This window comes from Oryctolagus cuniculus, chromosome 8 (genome assembly GCF_051225735.1).
Source record: "Oryctolagus cuniculus isolate XC-2025 breed Fujian yellow rabbit chromosome 8, ASM5122573v1, whole genome shotgun sequence".
NCBI classification, from domain to species: Eukaryota; Metazoa; Chordata; class Mammalia; order Lagomorpha; family Leporidae; genus Oryctolagus; species Oryctolagus cuniculus.
In genome coordinates, this window is record NC_142874.1 from 109513685 (window position 1) to 109534556 (window position 20872).

The 20872-nt window shown below is 38.3% G+C and overlaps 1 protein-coding gene across 18 annotated transcripts in view; it reads right to left on the reverse strand.

The window, feature by feature from the left end:
* WDFY3 (WD repeat and FYVE domain containing 3) overlaps nucleotides 1–20872 on the reverse strand; it is a 307477-nt gene that overhangs the window by 85509 nt on the left and 201096 nt on the right. For all 18 annotated transcript variants that reach the window (XM_070047898.2, XM_089303127.1, XM_017347436.4 and 15 more), the window contains 9 exons: nucleotides 20385–20545; nucleotides 17843–17954; nucleotides 14948–15138; nucleotides 13401–13553; nucleotides 9453–9526; nucleotides 9209–9370; nucleotides 6798–6892; nucleotides 2262–2382; nucleotides 1828–2045 (listed from right to left, as the gene is read on the reverse strand). In XM_070047898.2, the coding sequence (XP_069903999.1) occupies nucleotides 1828–2045; nucleotides 2262–2382; nucleotides 6798–6892; nucleotides 9209–9370; nucleotides 9453–9526; nucleotides 13401–13553; nucleotides 14948–15138; nucleotides 17843–17954; nucleotides 20385–20545 (1287 nt within the window). The remainder of the gene's footprint in view (nucleotides 1–1827; nucleotides 2046–2261; nucleotides 2383–6797; nucleotides 6893–9208; nucleotides 9371–9452; nucleotides 9527–13400; nucleotides 13554–14947; nucleotides 15139–17842; nucleotides 17955–20384; nucleotides 20546–20872) is intronic.

The following is a 20872-nucleotide window of genomic DNA, read 5'->3' on the forward strand; positions in this document are numbered from 1 at the left end:
ATATAAACATATACACATATCAGATAGATATTCTGGGCAAATTAAACTAAATGGAATCAAATTTAAATTAAATTGAAATCAAATAAATATATACATTTCTTCTCTGGGATGAGGGCAGCATATGCAATGTCCAAGCAGTTATCTGTGGAGGATTAGCAAATCTAAGGCGTGAAGTTGGGCAGAATAGATGTGGTAAAAGCACCTCTTCTGGAAAAGGAAAAGCACAGGACTAACAAAGAGAAGACAGATTCCTAGACTCTTAAATTGTGTGGCCCAGAAACCTTATGTAGTTAACAGTTTTAATTTCCTAATTTGAGAATTATTTTCTGTAAGATATAACTTATATACTATAAAACTATATCTGACAGCACAATCATGAAGGCCAAATGAGATGACAAATCTTAATGAATTTTGCAAACCACACGTAGTACATAAATCTTATGACTATTGCTGCGCTGGGCCTTTAAGTGGCTGTGCTGTCAATTAGCACTTAAAACTCACATGTTCAACAGAATTTGCTTTGTGCATCTATCTCATTGTTTATTCCCTGGTGGCTATTATGAAGATCAGTAAGCTAAATTTCCTGCTGTTAAACTGTTCATAATAATCACAGCTGAAGGTTATATTCTTCCCCAGTGTCCATGCAAACCAGTGATCTATTTTTCAGAGTATGAAAGTACCTATAATGATAATGTAAACTGTGTATTTTAAAGCAGACCATTTTCTTAAGAAATCATTTCACAGTGAATTACAAGTAGCATACTCTGGTTTCTCTTCAGATCATATAAATCTTTCGCCTTTTACTAAAGAATTACAAGTAGCATCATTTCCTTTTATAGCATGTACAAAGCTTCTATAAACATTTTACACATGTGAAATAACAAGCTAGTACTACATTGAAAGCTCTGTATTCCTACTATTTGCTTTGGTATTTGAAGTATTGCAAGCAGCACTGAGATACTGATACTTTAACAGTTTTTGATAAATAACCTACATATTACATTCTGATTCTCTAATTACCCCAACCGATAAGGGTAAATAGATATTCTTGACGCAAGCTCCTAAAGATCAGACACATTAAAATTATTATGATTTTAAAATGTAATGTTACAGTGAGATATGTATTTTAGAAGTAATTTAAAAGTTGAGTGACTTATCTTCAAATATATATATTCGATGTTAAGATCATTAATATCAACAGAAACATATCAGTTCAAATAAGTCTGATTTTCTAACACTGTATAAATACTGTTGGGTAATATGTCAAAAACAGCTATAAATGACTGGCTGAACCACTGACTGAATTTGAGTCCTTAAGCAGCAATGCAACATAACAGGCTTGGGCCATGAATCAAACTTTGACACCTTCTAGTTGTGTAACAAGTTACTTCATTCCATTCCTTGACATTCTAATCTGCAAAATGTGTATAACATTATTTATACCTCATAAAGGTATTGTGAAATGAAATGAGTTATTGCATGGTAAGTGTTTGAAAAATGGCAGAATAAACACTGAGAATTAAAAAAATTATTATTAACTCAGTTCTACTGAGAGTTTATTTACACATGGATCAGAAAGGGAACTGTGTTATCATAAGGAATTCCATGAGTTTTCAAATCTTAATATCCTGTCTCTGACTTAAATTTCATTAGCAATTTAAAAAGTCAAATTTAACATCTCTTAAGCTTTTCACTCAATTATTAATTAAAATTCATAACTCTTAATGATTATCAGATAAACTGCAGAGTATAAACACATAAAATTTGAAAGGAAGCATAATAACACAATAGTTTATTTTAAAACAGCTGAGTTTCAACAGCCCATACCTAATACTGTTCCAATCTTATTAGTTAAGACAGAATCTGTCTGTTCAAGCCATCCTCCACCACTGAGTCCTTCTTTAAACTTCATGAGAATAGACTGATTACTCAGTAGGACAACAAGAATCCTCATGGCAGCAGTAACTGTGGTAGAATGTAGGTGTTCTTCCATAAACATCATGATCCAGTCGAAACCCAGTGTTTTGACCAGCTCTTCACATGCTCTATTCGAAGATAGATACATTAAAAAATAATTAATGTCAGGGATTAGGATTTCAAATTAATAGAAATAAGACTAGGGTTCATTCTTGAGACACTACACATTTAGGATTTTATTTAAAAAAGTCTATTTAAAGTAGTGGCAGTTCCCTGCTTTCCTGTAACATGAGTTAACTAGTAATAGCAACTGGTACGATCAATTCCAAAAAGGTTTTACTTACTGCAAATTAATGCTTGTCTTTTCTTTGGATGTATAAACTAATTTTAGCAAGATATCTAGAAGTCTGTTCCTCAAAAGTATAAGATTAGCAGACACGAGACCTCCAAACTCCTCTTCAGTTCCTAAAATGAAAATGAATACACTAACTACAATGAAGAGAAAGTATCCGACAGGGTTCTTTGAAATCTCACTGAAAAATTTATCTTTTAGAAATCCTTTTCTCTAGAAAAGTTATTTTTTTCCATCAAAGTGGAAAAGAAAAAGAGTCAGTTAAATCATGTTAGTTTGGAACCCCGAAAACTGTGCATTTCTGTTTGGCATTTTCGAAATTAGTGATAAAAAAAAAGCTATGAGCCCTTTTGTTCATAGGAATAATCCCAGTCTCTCCATCAAATGAAGACAATACAAACAAAAATACTCACAAAACCTCGACCTCCCAAAGCCTTAATTTTTAGTTTCTGTTTGAAGAATATAGCTACACTTACCAGATTTAAAAAGTGAAGACAGGAACAATGAACTTATTCAAAAAATTGATTATAAAAGAAAGTTAGAACTAAAATGCATAGAAGAGAGGTAAATACAAAGAGACAGTGGAGAAGAAAGGAAGGAAGAGAGCTCAGAGGCTGTCAGCGGACAGGGCAGAAGCACGCAGGACTGGGCAGCAGTAGCACACAGTCGCCAGCTCTAAGAGTGAGCAGCTATTGGTTCATGAGTCCCAGTCAGCATACTTTCCTTTACTCTAGAACTGAGCCTCAGGCTAACCTTTACCATGATTATATACTTTTATTTGTTTGGGCAATAGACTATTATTACCTTTAATCAACTGTCTTTTAAAATGCCTATTTGGCGACTTGTTCATTATAGATGCTTCAAGCTCACGAAGGGGATTTCAAGATCCCACACTCTTCTAAATAGCATACACTAGTAATTTGCAAATTGCCTTATCAGTGCATGCCATATGATCTAAATTGCAATAAAAACTACTTTTTAAAAAGATTTTTCTAAAATAGACAATCTACACACACATTAAAAAGTCTCTTTAAGTCTGGTTTTCTTACTGTTAATTATGCATCCCTTAATTTTCAAACAATTTAAAACAAAGAATCTAGAAGGAAGTTCCAGGTTAACTTCTCAAGCAAACTATTGCTTTTTCCCTCACTGCATCACCCTTTGATCCCATTCATATGATTTTGCATTGATTATTGTATCATTGTGCAGTATTAAGTCAAGGCATTTTTTACTAGTAGGTGTGTATGCTTAATACTGTGTACACCACTTGAAAGGAAAAAAAAGTGGTATTAATTTTGTAGTACATATCCTTTTTAAAAAGATTTATTTATTTGAAAGAGTTAAAGAGAGAGGTAGAGACAGAGAAAAAGGCCTTCCATCTGATGGTTCACTCCCCAAATGGCTGCAATGGCCAGAGCTACGCTGATCTGAAGCCAGGAGCCAGGAGCTTCTTCCAGTTCTCCCACATGGGTGTGCAGGCCCAAGGACTTGGGCCATCTTCTACTGCTTTCCCAGGCCATAGCAGAGAGCTGGATTAGAAGAGGAGCAGCCTGAACTCAAACTGGCGCTCATATGGGATGATGGCTTTAATCCGCTATGCCACAGAACCAGCCCCCACATATTATATCTTACCTAGGCTTCAGTCCATAGGAGATAAATATAAATGCCATGCACTAGGGGCAGGCATTTGGTTAAGACTAGCTGGAGTAGTGGGCAGGTGAAGTGGGTTAAACTGCTACTTGGGACTTCCATATTCCATATCAGAGTGACAGATTGAGTCCTGGCTCCTCTACTTCTGATTCAGCTTCCTGATAATGTGCCTGGGAAGGCAGCAGGTGATGGTCCAAGTCCTTGGATTCCTGTCACCCATGAGGGAGACTTGGATGAAGTTCTGGGATGCTGGCTTTGGCCTGGGCCAGCTCTGACTAGCATTTGAGGAGTGAATCAACAGATGAAAGGTTCTCTCCCCCTTTCTCTGATGCTCTGCCTTTCAAATAAATAAATAAATAATATTAGAGTGCATGGGTTCTAGTACTAGCTATGCTCACAATTCTAGCTACCTACTAATGACCATCATGGGAGGTAGCAGGTAATGGCTCAGGTAGTTGGGTCTTTGCCACCTATGTGGGAAAGCTGCATTGAATTCCTGGTTCCCAGCTTCTGCTTGGTTCAGCTCTGGACATTGTGGGAATCTGGGGAGAGAACCAGTGGATGGGAGCTCTGTATCTGTCTTTCTCTTTGTCTCTCAGATAAATAAATTTTAAAAATGTTTTTTAAAGTCACACACTGAAAGACTAACACTATGCTTCAACCTTATTATCTCAAATGGCAATAAAGTGATGAGAATACCAGTCTAATGAACTTGGTAAGTCAACAGAAAAATGTATGAATTTATATATCCCCACTATAACATTCTATATCAAATAAAACTATGAAAGTCCTGTGGCTACTGAATTTAATAGCAATGAAATATGGAAACAAGAGAAATAATTTTCCCCATGTTTCTCATCCTTGAAATAAGTGTTATATATTTCCAAGGATCCTTAGAGTATTTTCCTTCATAATTCACATTTACTTGATTTATGTTTACCCACAACTTAGAAATAATGTTTGTATATGATAGAATAATGTAGTAATTAAAAGTTTAGACTGTTGGTTTGAACTATCTGGATTCAAATGTAATCAGTGAGGGGCCGGCACTGTGGTGCAGTGGGTTAAAGCCCCAGCCTGCAGCATCAGCATCCCACATGGGTGCTGGTTCGAATCCCGGCTGCTCCTATTCTCATCCAGCTCCCTGCTATGGCCAAAGATGGCCCAAATCCTTGGGCCCCTGCACCCACGTGGACACCCAGAAGAAGCTCCTGACTCCAGGCTCCTGGCTTCAGATCAGCTCAGCTTCTGCCATTGTGGTCATCTGGGGAGTGAACCAGCGGAATGGAAGACCTCTCTCTCTGGCTCTACCTCTTGATATAATTCTGTCTTTCAAATAAATAAAAAAGAATAAAAAAAAACCCAAATGTAGTCAGTGGTATTACCTTCACTAGCATTATTTTACTTTAATCTTTCTGGGATTCTGGGATTCTGGGATAATAGCATCTTCCAATAGGTTGTAGTAAGATTATATTGAGCGTTTAACTTTCAGTAAGTGTTACCCATTGATCTTGTCTTTATTTTTCTCATCTACTGCTAATTTACTTCAACAAAAAACATCAATGTTGTTCTAAACAGACTGGCCATAGGTTAACTGGTCAGAGGCCTTTGTCCTTTTCCTGACTCTGTCACTAACAGGCTCTGTGATCTGCAGCAAGTCCCTTAGTCCCTAACTTCTCTCAGTCTTTCCTTTGAAAATTGTGACTACACACTTGATCTTATTTGTGAGGCACAGGAGAGGTATGCTAAGGACTGGACAGCTAACAGCGAGAATTCCGCCAGGCAGAGATACTTACTACAATATAAGTATAGCAAGGGTGTAATGGTTTAAAGGAAATCATGTACGTGAAACTACTTTGGAATAATATAACAAGGTAGTAGTGTAAGTAATGCTGAAGAAACATACTACTCTGTGATTTGAATTATAGAAGTCAATGTGGGGGCCGGTGCTGTGGCACACTAGGTTAATCCTCCACCTGTGGCACCAGCATCCCATATGGGCGCCGGTTCTAGTCCCGGCTGCTTCTCTTCACATCCAGCTCTCTGCTGTGGCCTGGGAATGCAGTGAAGGATGGCCCAAGTGCTTGGGCCCCTGCACCTGCCTGGGAGACCAGGAAGAAACTCCTGGCTCCTGGCTTCGGATCGGCATAGCTCCGGCTGTTGCGGCCATTTGGGGAGGGAACAAACGGAGGGAAGACCCTTCTCTCTGTCTCTCTCTCTCTCACTGTCTGTAACTCTACCTGTCAAATAAATAAATAAATAAATAAATAAATCTTTAGGAAAAAAAAAGTCAATGTGATAGATCGTTTCAATGCTTTCCAAGTAACTCTCCTGTTCTGGAATACATAACAGGAAAAATATATGGGAACAAAGGGGAAAAGATACACCAAGTGAGGAAAGTGAAAACAAAAACAAAAACCTACTTGTCATGTACCCAGGGACTCACAATGTTTTAATATTATACTTACATTAAATAATTCTAGTAAAATGTTCTTTGTCCAAGTGACTACTAGATATTTAACAGGGAAATGAAATAATAGTGACATGGATGCAACTTATTTCTGAAAAGATAAATATATGTATATAAATTTCTAAAATGAGATAATTGTCAAGTCATACTGGAAGAGTTTATTATTTAATGGAATGATGCCATGAGAGTATACCAACAGGAATGATTTTACACTGTTAAAGTAAAATTCACATCTTCTTAAATTTTGTGGCAATCTATACCTTCTATATATTGTTTAGGCAAATACATTTGTGAAAGGACAAAAAAAGTAAAATGAGCAAAGTGAGGTAATACTATTATGTATCGTTCAGAAGAAAGGGCACAGTAATTGTCAACCACTAAGTTTTCTAAGTTCCAGAGTCTACTCACCAGTGTCAAGCTTCTCTTCATTATTTATTTCCATAACTACAAATTTCTCACAAACTGCAAAGGTTGGCAAAGTAGAAGAAATAAACTGTCCAAACCTTTAAATAAAGAGATAAATGTTATAGATTTTATTTTTCCTTTCCCTAATACAAATAAAATATAAATAAACAAGATACAAAGAAATGAAAACAAAAAAACAGTACTTATTTTAACTAATCATTTAAGTATATTTAGGTAGCTTTATTTTTGGTTTGGTTCCTCTCTGATGACCCCAAATAACATTACATATAATATATTTTCAAATATAGGGAAATTATAAGTGTCTGGAATATGATTTTTTTTTTAAAGATTGGTTTATTTATTTGAAAGGCAGATAGAGAATGATAGACTGGGAGAGACAGGGATCTTCCATCTGCTGGTTCACTTCCTAAATTGCCACAACAGCTGAGGCTGAAGCCAGGAGCCAGGAACGCCATCCTGTTCACCCACATGGGCAGCATGGGCATAAGTACTTTAGCCATCTTCTGCCGGCTTCCCAGGCACATTATCAGGAAGCTGGATCGAAAGTGGAACAGATGGGACTCAAACTCACACTCAGGTATGGGACACTGGGATCACAAATGGTGGTTTAACCGGCTATGCTTCAACGCTGGCCCCCAGAAACATGAATTCTTTAATGTACTAAACCAAATGGTTTCAAGAACCAAACAGAATGATTCAAGCCAAAAGGTTCTAATGCGAGGTGGGCATTTGGTGCAGGAGAAAGACTGCGCAAGATGCCTGCATCACGTGGTAAAGTGTCTGGGTGTGAGTTCTGGCTCTGCTTCCAGTTCCAGCTTGCTGCTCATGCGCACCCTGGGAGGCAGCAGAAGATGGCTCAAGCAAATGAGAGACACAATGATTTCCATGCTCCAGGCTTCAGTCTGGCCTATCCCGGAGCTGGCATATGGGGAGTGAACCAGTAGATGGAAGATTTTTGTCTGTCTCTTTCTGCCTCTCAAATTCAATGAAAATAAGTAAATAATGTTTAAAATAATATTCTAACATTTATCTGTGTGGATCTACTGTGGCTTAAGAGGTTAAGAACTTGTGTTTTGGGGCTGACGCTGTGGCATGGTGGATAAAGCTGCCACCTGCAGTGCTGGCATCCCATATGGACACCAGTTCGAGTCCTGGCTACTCAACTTCCAATCCAGCTCTCTGCTATGGCCTGGGAAACCAGTAGAAGATGGCCCAAGTTCTTGGGCCTCTGCACCCACGTGGGCGACCTGGAAGAAGCTCCTGGTTCCTGGCTTCAGATTGGCACAGCTTCGACCATTGTGGTCATCTGGGGAGTGAACCAGTAGATGGAAGACCTCTCTCTCTGCCTCTGCCTCTCTGTAACTCCCTGCCTTTGAAATAAATAAATAAATCTTTAAAAAAAGAACTTGTGTCTTAGAAATATGGATAAGGTTAAAATCCTAGCTTTACCACTTTTTTACTGTGTGACCTTAGACAACTTACTTAACTTGTTAGGCCAATCTTCATTTGTGAAGTAGGAGAAAAAAATGGAAAATAAAAATAAATAAAAAATAGGTTTCAGTGATGATTTCAACAAAGCAATAATTACAATGCTAGGGCAAGTTCCAAGTGAACATAAATTCTCCAACATAATTCTCAATCTCCAGATTTAAATCTGCCACCAAGTTAAAGAATACATGTTAAAAGTGAATGACTATACAAGTGGGGATTTACAAACTACACAGATTAAAGTTTATTTACTGAAGTGGCCTAATAAACAAGTCTCGGTGATTTCACCTCAGATCCCTGGGAGCTTACATGGAGAGTGGTCACCAAATCCAATTTATGCAATTCCTTATATGGAAAGTACTTGGATTAGGTCGTTTGGTTTTCTTCCATTTTCAGGTAAGATTAGAATTATCATGTGAACATAATAGTTCTACTAACACTCCATAAATATGCATTAAATCCTATTTCACACTGGCAATAAAATAATACTCACAATAGAAAGAAGCCTGAAGATGAAACAATACAGTATTAACACCTGTTTGAGTGAGACAGGCCGAACAGAAAAGAAGTGGCATGCCCACTGTGTGTGTGCCCGTATGCATGTGCACATTCACTTCAGAATTAGCAGGGCTGGGCATTCATATACTGACTTCTAAGTCCAAGCCAATCAGTCTCATTGGGCTGATTCCCACATTTCCTCATTAATATTCTATTATTCCGCATTGGTAGCAATCGGCTTTGCTCTATACATGGCAAGATACTGAGTTAAGTGCATGTTTTCCATATCTTATCAATATCTTGAATGGCATTAACATTACAGGTGTGACACAGGCATAGGAACCAATGTCATTCACGTTAACCTCCCTGGGACATTTAGATAAGAAGATGCATACAGTTCGCACTACCTGAGGAGATCATTGCTGTTTGGAAAGCCTTGCAACAAGAAGCTCAGCACATTACTAATAGCAGCAATGGTAGGCTGGGATAGAGACATATCTCGAAGAGTCAGTAGCAGCTTTGGGATTAACTGGAATTCCCTCATTAGTTTGGCATTCTTTGCAGCTTCGCTGTAAGAGAAAGCAGATTTCATACACTGTACTACCATCCTTTTATAACTGAACAACTAACTATATGGGTATTAGCTAATACCTGGACTCTGTGAGTAGTTCAATAAAGTGTTCAAATAAGGAAAGATGAAGTTCATATGGGGCATGGAGCCAGACCTACAATAAAGAATAGAAGTATATTTAAGGTTAAAAAATGTCCCAATGCCAACCCAGCAAAATTCAACAAGGCACAGGAAATTTATTCCATTTACATAACTAATCAAATAGAACTACTTTATATTAATTTTCATTTTGTGAAGCCCTATAAAACTGCTTGCATATAGGAGAAAAACTGATCATTCTAAACAGTTCCAAAAATGACAGAGATAATGAAAATATCATGCTTTTAAAAAGCCATCCTAAATCTGTTTCATATGCTAAAGAGTATAATGAAAAACACACATACAATGAAGACAGAAATAAGATGGCTAGGGCTAGCGATGTGGCATAGTGCGTAAAGCCTCTGCCTGCAGCATGGGCATCCCATATGGGCACTGGTTCGAGTCCCGGCTGCTCCACATTCGATCCAGCTCCCTACTATGGCCTGGGAAAGCAGCAGAAGATGGCCCAAATCCTTGGACCCCTGCACCCATATGGGAGACCCAGAAGAAGCTCCTGGCTCCTGGCTTCCGATCAGCGCAGCTCCGGCCTTTACGGCCAACTGGGGAGTGAACCAGCATATCAAAGACCTTTCTCTCTTTCTCTTTCTCCTTCTCTGTGTAACTCTGACTTTCAAATGAATAAATAATTCTTTAAAAAAAGGAAAAGAAAGAAGGTGGTAACCAAAGCCCCAAAACATACTTCTACCTATGAAAGTATCCACAATGAAAAAGGATTGGATGGGCTTATCAGCAGATTAGACACTGTAGAAAAAGTTCATTATAGTTGTAGATATAATAATACAAACTATTCAAAATGAGGAATAAGGAAAAATACTAAAAAGAAAAGACCAGATAGTATTTTAGTGACTTGTGAGACAGTATCAAGTAATCTAAGATGTGTGTAACTGGTGTTCAAAGAAGAGAGGAGTGGAAGGAAAAACAGTTGAAGGATTAATGGCTAAAAAATTTCAAATTTCATGAAAATGACAAACTCACAAATCAACAAATCTCAGGCAAAAAAAATATAAAGATGAAACAGAATGAATGACAATATTAAAGGATGAAAAGAAAACAGTTTGCTAGGATTTTGTTCCATGCAAAACATTCTTCAAAACAAGAGGAAAAGATGACATTTTTAGATGGAGGAATTCATCACTAGACAGGCACGACAAAATATGTTAAAAAATTTTCCCCAGGCAAAAGAATTATATCACATGGAAATCTGATTCTATGTGAAGTAATACAAATGCCATGAATATTATGTTAAGGTCTTTTAAAAATAACTGATTAAAGCAAAAACAATACAAATTATTATTGAGATTATAAACACAAAGAGCTAAATGTATGACAATAATAACAAAAAGGATGGGAAGAAAGAAACAGAAGTTTTCTGTTGCAACGTAAACACAATAGTCTTCAAATATAAACTGTATTCTTTAAGTGCTTATTATAAATTCTAAAACAATCACTAAAAAAGAAAATGTTTGCATGTTATTATTTGACATATTTTTCAAACTTACATTTGTCAGTTTGTCCTAAAAATAGGGTGAATTGGATATGTATAGACTACTTACCGTGGGGTGATGAGGGATTCTATATGATGGCTTATGGCTTGGGGTAAGTAGGGTTGGGGCAATTAGGGATTCTATTCTGTATGATGCCATAAAGTGAGCAAGGTACAATGAAAGAAGGAAAATTTGTTAACCAACTAATTTCTGGCATTTGTACATTATGTTTTAATTGAAAATATGAAAATAAATATAATCCATGATTTAAATATCAGTTATTAGATGAAAATATAGCAAGGCTGGGTTAGGTAGGTCTCCTAAGTACGATCAAAATCCCTTATGCAAGCCTGCTTTCATATGTTTTTGTCTGTTTCTTTGTCTTTCTCTTCTAATGTACTAAATGCCTTGAGGCATGGATTCTGCCTTTTCTTTGCACAATCTTAGAACTTGTAATACTGTTTTATGCAAAAATACTCAATAAATGTTTTCTGAAAGAATGAGAAGTGGGTATCAGAACTCTGAATGCCAGGCTAAGAAACATACTTTACTGTGTACAAGAAGAAAACCACTGAGTAACTGAATAAGTGATGTGATTATGCCACAGAAAGACTGAAGTCACAAAGTATATAGGGTAGCCTGAGGAAAGGGGGAAAGAAGTGAGATTTATCCTGGTAGACAGAAGGAGAAATGATGTAGCAGTAGAAAAGGGACTTTGTGGAATGTCCAAGTAGAATCCACATGACACTATAGAACTGCTTATAGACAGGGGGGAGTAAGGAAGCTGACTTTCTGATTTCTTGTCTCAGTGACTAGGAGAATGGTGGTGTTTATTAATAGAGGAGCTAATTTGGGGAGGGATATTACGTTCAGCTAGGGTGTGGCTGGGACTAAAAAAAAGGAATGTTGAGTGAGAAGTTAGAAATAAGTCTGGAATTCAGATGGTTTAGATTTGAGAGTTAACTCTCAGCATTGTCTCAGAGTCAACTCACAGAAAAGAAGCTGTGGCAGTATGAGAGAGCTTAAAGAAAATAAATAAAAAATAAAGGAGAACCTAAAGAAGTGCAGATGAACATTTTTACAGAAAAGAATGAAAACCTCAGTCAGAAAATTGTAGAAAAAAATAAGTAGTGGGAAATTGTGTAGTAAGTACCATAATAGTGACCTCCAAAAGGCAGCAAGCAGAGTAGGAGTTGGAATGACAGGGAAATAGCTACATCAAGTGCTACCAAGAGTTATGGATCTGAGAACTGAATACTGGCCATTTTTTATTTAGGAGGAGGCAGTTAATAAGCTTTGAAAACACAGGTTCAGTAAAGCAGTTAGTCTGTTTATTAGGGATTCAACAGTACAAAAACAAAGCTTACAGTAGTTACAAGAAAGAAGACTGAGGGTACAGACAACACAGCAAACACTAAGCACAGGACATCATTCTGGGTTATAGGGACAGAAAGATGAAGATAGGCATGATCTCTGCACTTATGAAGCCAATACAACCTGCAATTTCACAGGGATATATACTATATAAATTTAGTAATTGATATGCAAGAGATGTGAATAAGAAGTTAAATGGAGCAAGGATAGTGGTGATTAAGGCACCCTTAAGAAGACAAGCTGGAAGTCGCTAGGGTGGTAAGACAGCAGAAATTGAATACTGTTGGGCTGGCATTGTGGCCTAGTGGGTTATCCCACCACCTGCAATGCCTGCATCCCATATGGGTGTCAGCTGAGTCCCAGTTGCTCCACTTCTGATCCAGTTCCCTGTTACTGTGCCTGGGAATGTAGTGGAGAATGGTCCAAGTGCTTGGGCCTCTGCAGTCATATGGGAGACCTGGAAGAAGCTCCTTGCTTCAATCTGGCCCAAATCTGACTGTTGTGGCCTTTAGAGAAATGAATCATTGGATGGAAGATCTTTCTCTCAATATCTCTGTACCTCTGCCTTTCAAATAAATTTAAAAACTTAAAAAAAAAAAAGAAACTGAAATCTTGCTATGTTGGTAAAATGAATAACATTTCACTATGTAGTTGCTATTATCCAAAATCAGAGGCCTAAATTTCAATTTCTTGAGGAAAAAGTTTCTATCAGAATTGTTTGATGAGTATATGCTTGCCTCTCATAATGCGCCTAGTGACACCAGCCAACCAGCTACTTACGTAAATGCATTGCAACATTTCACTATCATAATATTTGTAAAAGGAATATCCCTGAGAAGGAATCCTATCATTACAATACTTTTTATATGCATTTTACTAAATGATATTAATGTGGGATTCATAAAATTAAAGAAGTTTAAATACATCTTAGAGATAAAATAGTTTAACATTGTACAGAATAAGAAATGGATTCAGTGATTCTACGTTACCAATAAATGTTTATGTACATACTTCAAAATCACATAGAAGGTCCTGGAAAGCAGTTGAATTTGGAATAATGGAGGTCTCATGCCCACTGTCAACAGTTCCCACCAAGGAAAAAGTGAGATGGAGGATGTGGCTGTTCAGAAGGGAACGTTTCTTCTTAAGCAGCATTGCCAGCAACTACAACAAAGTGATAGCAAACGCCTCTTGATAAATCACCAAATATGTATCACACACACACACACACACACACACACGAGAAAATGCCATGCAGAGCAATTTTTGAGACTTCTATGCTAATTTCTAAATTTTTATTGTGACAACATTAGAGAAAATTGGGAAAGCAAACTGCCACTCTAATATTAAGAGACCATTTGATACTGACCCGCTTGGTCCCCATTTGTGTAAATGGTTGTTGCCCTCAAGTGCATACAACTTTGTATTCTTTTTCACTATACAAAAGGATTTTTTCCTTTGCACACAGTCTTCATGGTCTCAATCATGATATGTTCCCATGATTGATATTTTATGCAATGGTTATAGGACAACTGGTTATTCTCATATTCTTCGTGGTTTTCTCTTTCATGGTAAACAATGGTGCAAAAATCATTTTGAAAATTTTTCAAACAGAATACTTACTCAAATAGTGCAATTCAATCTATACAACACAGTGTAGTAAATAATACATTTACTACCAAAGAACTAATGGCTAAAGCTGTAGATGGCATTTGCACTGTATCTCTTATTCAGGGATTTAACCTTGCCCCAAACAGCTGTTTTCTCTTACAACTGATTTTCTGCCCAGATTTTGTAATTGTGGATACCTGAACTTTGCGCATGTTTAATTCCACATGATTTTTCAGGAATAGCAATGTTACATTTATTTGGCAATGATTTCACATCTTCTGAGTAAGGGGTAAAAGATCATAGTGTGTCAGAGGGAGTGGAGAACCAAGCAAAACTGGAAAAGCCTGTAACTATCACTGATCTGGAAAACTCTTGAGTTTCACAAAGAAAAACAACACCCAAATGAGCAAACTGTTTATCTGAAAATGCAGGCAGCCTTCCATTTCTGGGGGTTCCAAACCTGTGGATTCAACCAACTGTGCATCAAAAACACTGGGGGGAAATGAGTGCCTGCACTGAACATGTACAGATTTGTTTTTGGTCTTGTCATTATTCCTTAGACAATACAGTATACCAATGACCTCCATGGCATTTCCATTACATTAGATATGATAAGTATTCTACAGATGACTTAAAGAATAGGGAGGGTATGCCCAGGTTACTGGCCAATACTATGCCATTTTATATAAAATACTTGAGCATCTGAGGATTCTGGTATTTTGGAGGGTTGAGGGTCCTGGAATCAGTTCCCTATGGATATAGAGGTGTAACTGGATATTCAAATGCAGCAAAGCTACACTGAGATAGTATAGCCTAACTTAAGGGTTTAATAAGTAAGACTGGTGAGACAGGAGGAAAAAAATAAAATAAAGAAAATAATTCATATTTTCATATGACTTATGCTTTTCATGAAAGTTAAAGGAAGGCACATCTTTATAGCTACAAACCTGGTAGCCCTTGATTCTTTCCATTTCTTTGCTGGCTAGTGGGTTACTCTTGACCACACAAACCAGGGCCTTGACCGCTGCATATAACCCTTCCACATCAGAGGCCATGGCCACTAGGCCCAGGATAGCTGCAGCTCCTCCAATGTACTGCAAAGTAGTGGCAACAGGCTTAGGGACAAATGTTCTTACTCCTAATTAAAAGACAGTAAAAAATAATTAAAATAAATCCCCCAAGTGAACAAAAACTAAGTAAATCATCTTTAAAAGTTTCTATTTAAAAAAACCTTCTACCCTAAAATAAAAAATTCTACAAAAAAAAAAAAAATACAAAAAAAAACTGAAGGCAGATTTATACTAACGTACTCACTCTCAGAGAAGAATCAGGAGCAAAGGAAAAGGTAGAAAAAGAACTAGGTTTTAGAGCAAGCACAAATGCTTCTACCATGTAGCTCTTGGCAATGCAAGGCCTCAGAAGTACAGAGGCCTTGGGAATGCAGATCTGAGGTTCCTGAGAGTACCTTCCTGGGTTGTGTTGGGGACCAAACTTGCAGAGAGCAAAATCACAACTCTGTGAACTGGGGAAGGGGTAGGAGAAGTCAGCTTTGCAGGGATAAAGTACTTCCTGTAGGTAAGCCAAGTAAAGCCCATTACTGACCATCATCCCAGAGCTCCTCTAGTGATGTCATCTGAGTAGCAGTTTATCACTGACTCCAGAAATGTCTCAGAAACTTTCTTGGAACTACGTGCCAACTAAATATAAAAATAAAAATCACACCTACATTTCTAACATTTTTAAGGCTTATGAATATGACTTGCCAATTGATTAGGAATCAGTTTTTCTTTTAAACTAATAGTCAATTTTATACGTTGATGTTCTTTGCAGAGTATTCACAGTATTTTCAGGTATCATGACACTGGATTATGAAAACTATCTTTTTAGGTAATTAGGCCCAGTACAATTAATTTATAGATGAGAAAACTGGAGTTCACAGAGTTTACATGTCTGGCACAGTGCCACATAGTAAATGCCTGTCATAATGTCATACAATGACAGGATAGGAGCTGGAACTTAAGTCTTTGAATTCTTCATTCATGGCTATTTCTAGCACCTCACAGTGCTGCAATATTTGACAGGGGACATACAGTAATACTTTGTAAATATGTGTAGAAATTGGGCAGGAGTTTGTTGTAATGGCTTAAGTCATCAACTGGGACAACCACATCCCATATCTGACTGCCTGGTTCAAGTCTCAGCTACTCCACTTCTGATCCAGCTTCCTGCCAATGTACATCCTGTGAGACAGCAGATAATGGCTTGAGTCCCCTGTCATCCATGTGGAAACCCCCGCTGGAGTTTAGCTAATACAGGCATTTTTGGGGTGAACTACTGGAATGAAGATCTCTTCCTTTTTTTTTTTTTTTTAATTATTTGACAGGTAGAGTTAAGACAGCGAGAGAGAGTGAGAGTGAGAGAGAGAGAGAGAGAGAGAGAAAGGTCTTCCTTCCGTTGGTTCACCTCCCAAATGGCCGCTACAGTCGGAGCCACACTGATCCGAAGCAAGGAGCCAGGTGCCTCCTCCTGGTCTCCCATGCGGGTGCAGGGGCCCAAGCACTTGGGCTACCCTCCACTGCCCTCCCGGGCCACAGCAGAGAGCTGGACTGGAAGAGGAACAACTGGGACTAGAATCCGGTGCCCATATGGGATGCCGGTGCCACAGGTGGAGGATTAACCAAATGAGCCCCGGCGCTGGCCCTGGAAGATCTCTTTCTGTCTGTCTCTTTCAAATAAAATGAAAATAAATAAAAATTTAAAAAAATATATTTTTTGAATTGAATATAGGCATGTCTTTAGCATACAAGAAACTTTTACCAATGTAGTTCTATCAAAAAAGGAAAGCAAAGTTAAGAGATGAGCCTATTATAGGGACAATAAAAGATACCAAGGACTGATAAACAGAGGATTCTAACCAGCATAGTAATTTTTTGTTAATCTAAAAAGGTAGTGATATTAAACACTGATTTGAAGATTAAATGGAATAATCACCAACTCTAAATTTGGATGGCCTGATTGGTTTAGACCTTGAAATCCCAGGTAACAAAAAAACAACTATGCGTTTTTTTTTTTTTTTGACAGGCAGAGTTAGACAGTGAGAGAGAGAGAGAGAGAGAAAGAGAAAGGTCTTCCTTCTGTTGGTTCACCCCCTAAATGGCCGCTATGGCTGGTGCACTGTGCTAATCCAAAGCCAGGAGCCAGGTGCTTCCTCCTGGTCTCCCACTGCCTTCCCGGGCCACAGCAGAGAATTGGACTGGAAGAGAAGCAACTGGGACAGAACCGGCTCCCCAACTGGGACTAGAACCCGGAGTACCGGCACCACAGGCGGAGGATTAGCCTAGTGAGCCACAGCATCGGCAAAAAATCTATGCTTTTTAATCAAACATCCTGTACATGGCTCTACAGAATGTCTACCAGCCCTAAACTTGCATTATAGTTAGATGCATTATTTTATAGTTAGGAGCTCTATCTTATTTCTAAGTTAAGAGAAGCATTCATGAGCAAAATCTGCTACATACATGAAGCTACAAACGCTCAACAATAGTTCTGAATTTCAGCTGCTATTTCTAAATGCAGTAGGAAATTTACCTAAGGATTTCATAGAAGTGTTTAGTCAGTACTCATAAGCATTGATGAGAGAGACACGTTCATGGGATTTTAAGGAAGATTATGATTTTTAAAGTTGACTGGAATTTGACATTGTTACATTATTTTTTAAATACTGGAAGAACAGTACAGGTCAGTGCTATAAAACATGAACCTAAGTGCTACCCCTCAAGTGAGGAAAGTGAATGCAAATTTGAAGGCAAATAAAGAAGTCTGAAACAACAAACTTAACTAACCCAAGTATCCAATGAGAGTAGCCCCAATGGTCCGTGCAGGTCCATTTAGATGTCCTGCTGAATTGTGTATCAGCTTTACAGGCGTGGCATTCTCATGGGAGGAAATGCCTAACTGAAAAGCAGGAAAGGAAAACACTGTAATTTTAAAATGTGCAACATCTCCAAAGTGTGGAATCATGTCTACGTCAAAGAAGGGGAAATTTTGTGTGTATACACAAACATACACATAAGCATGTATTTTTAAAGCAAATGCAATCCTAGGACTTTCTGTTGCTTACTGTAGAATTCAATTAATGCACATTCTATGTTCTTTAGAAGGTGTGAGATATATATGACCAAATACAGCCGTTGTCAGTGCTGTTCCCAGCCCCTGTGGATTTCCTTCCCCTCAGGCTCGGCCTCTGATAACCAGCCCACAAGCTTGTTAGGCTCACTGATGTCATCCTCCTTGATAAACCCCATGGCCAGCACTTCCCTACCAGACTGCTTAACACATTTGCCGCAGGGAATCACAGATTTCTACAACACCGCATTCTCCAGTTTTATTCCTTAGTCACTGCTTCTGGTTCCCCACTGTCTCTCCACCTGCAGGATACTGGATTGTCTTAGGTTTTCCTTTAACCTTTCGTCTTCTTCATCTAATCTATGCTTCAGTGAATATATATAGTCTCATGGCTTTTAATGCTACCTGTGCAAACCCATGACACACAAACCTCTCCCCTGAGTTCCCCATTCCTTTTTCCAATGGTCGTGATACCTCTACAATGGTGTCTAACAGATTTCTCAAACTTCTCCAAAACAGAATTCTTAATAATCCCCCCAAGTCTACTTTTTATAGTTTTCTCCAAATCAGAAAAGGCGTTTCTGTTTTCCAAGTTACTCAAGAGAAAAGCCTTAGGGTTATCCTTGACTCTTTGGTTTCTTTCATATTCCATACCCATGCCACATTCCATTGCCTCAAACTCTTAGGTCTTCCTTCAAAATGTAACTTGAATCTAATCACTTCTTATTACTACCACTATTACCAACCTGGATACAACTGCCATAATCTCTTGTAGAAATTATTTATTGTACTGGCCTCCAAGTTCAACTTCTATTTCACTTCAGCCTCTTCTCAACAGACATCATGGGGATCCTGGCTGAGATGTAATTTCACTCCTATATCTGGGACCCTATAATGCTTCCCATCTCGCTCAGTGAAAGTCAATGTCTTTACAATCGCCTGTAAATCCTACACAATCTGGTCCCATGACCTCTTTGGGCACCTCTGCTACTGTCCAGGCCTGTTCTCTTTTCATTGTAGCCACACTGGCCTTCTTGGCTTTTCTTAGGGCCCCTGTGATTGTATTCTAAGAATGTCCCCAGGCCTACATCTACAACCTACTCTCCACATACAAGTGGTTTCCTGTCTCATTCCTTTCAAGGGTTTGCTTAAAACTCACATGCAGAGAAGGTATTTAGCCTAGCTAATACCCAGAATGCCTGGGTTAGATTCCCAGCTCTGGTCCCTTACTCTAGTTGCCTACCAATGCAGATCCTTCATCCATTGGTTCATTCCCCAAATAGCTACAATGGCTGAGGCTGTCTGGTTCAAAGCCAGGAGTCAGGAGCTTCTTCCAGGTCTCCCACATGGGTGCAGGAGCCCAAGGACTTGGATCATCTGCTGCTGCTTTCTCAGGTGCATTAGCATGAGCTGGATCAGAAGTGGAGCAACTGGGACTCCAATCGGAGCCTATATGGGATGCTGGCATCACAGGCAGTGGCTTTACCCACTATGCCACAATGCTGGCCCCCTTTTCCTTCTTTAACTTTCCTCCGTAGCACTCAGTACCTTCTAGCATACTTTAGGATTCAGTTATTTCTTTAGTTATTATTGTCGGTCTCTTCCATTAAAATATAAGAACTAAAAAGGCAGGAATTTGTATTATTCACTACTGTGTTCTAAACCAAACTTTGTCTGGCATAGAAGTAGGCAGTTCATAAAAAATCATTGAGAGACAGCTTTAAAAAGGCAGTGGAAAGTGGCCTGGGTGCTTGGGCCCCTGCACCCACTTGGGAGATGTGGGAAGAAGCTCCTGGATTCCAACTTCAGATTGGCACAGCTCCAGCTGGTATGGTCATTTGGGCAGTGAACCAATGGGTGGAAGACCTCTCTCTCTCCCTTTCTCTCACTCTCCCTCTCTCTCTCTTTCTCTCTCTCTGCCTCTTCCTCTCTGTGGCTCTCCCTTTCAAATAAATAAATCAATCTTTTTAAAAAAAATTGAGCCATTATTTCTCTAAGTCAACTCCCTAACTGCCAACATAAATACAAGAATTAATATAATATACTCATAACAGAATGGACTCCTCATTTTTCCAAATAAAACTAAATACTTCAATGTATTCAGGCCTAAATTAAAAACTAAGTAAACCAAATAAAAAGAACGTATGAAAGACACTATTTTTAGTGACCACTCATCGTTGAGTGGTATTCATAATGAGGCTATGAGAAACCTTCTCAGTGACAACTGGCCAACAAGTACTGGCAAATCATTCTGCTTACCTGCTTAGCGATGGCTTTGCTGTCCAACTTGTTATAAACTTTTCGGATTCTTGCCACAGTTAGGGAAGACACAGAAAGTGCATAGAGGCCAAATGACACCTTCTCCTCCGGTACTAACGATATTGGAGACGGGATTATACCTTCAGATTTCACATCTTTACCTTCAAAGCAAGGATAATCTGTGTTCAAAACAATCAGCAATTCTCTTTATCCTACACAAGCTTTTTTATTCTTACTATCATTTTTCCAGTGGGCAGACTTGGAAACCTTTATAATTGATGATAATTGAAAATTAATCTTGATGTGAATGGAAGGGGAGAGGGAGTGGGAGAGGGGAGTGTTGTGGGTGGGAGGGAAGTTATGGGGGGGGGAGCTATTGTAATCCATAAGCTGTGCTTTGGAAATTTATGTTCATTAAATAAAATAAAATATAAAAAATTAAAAAAACCTTTATAATTGGAATAAACAGTTAAATTCAAAAGTTTTTA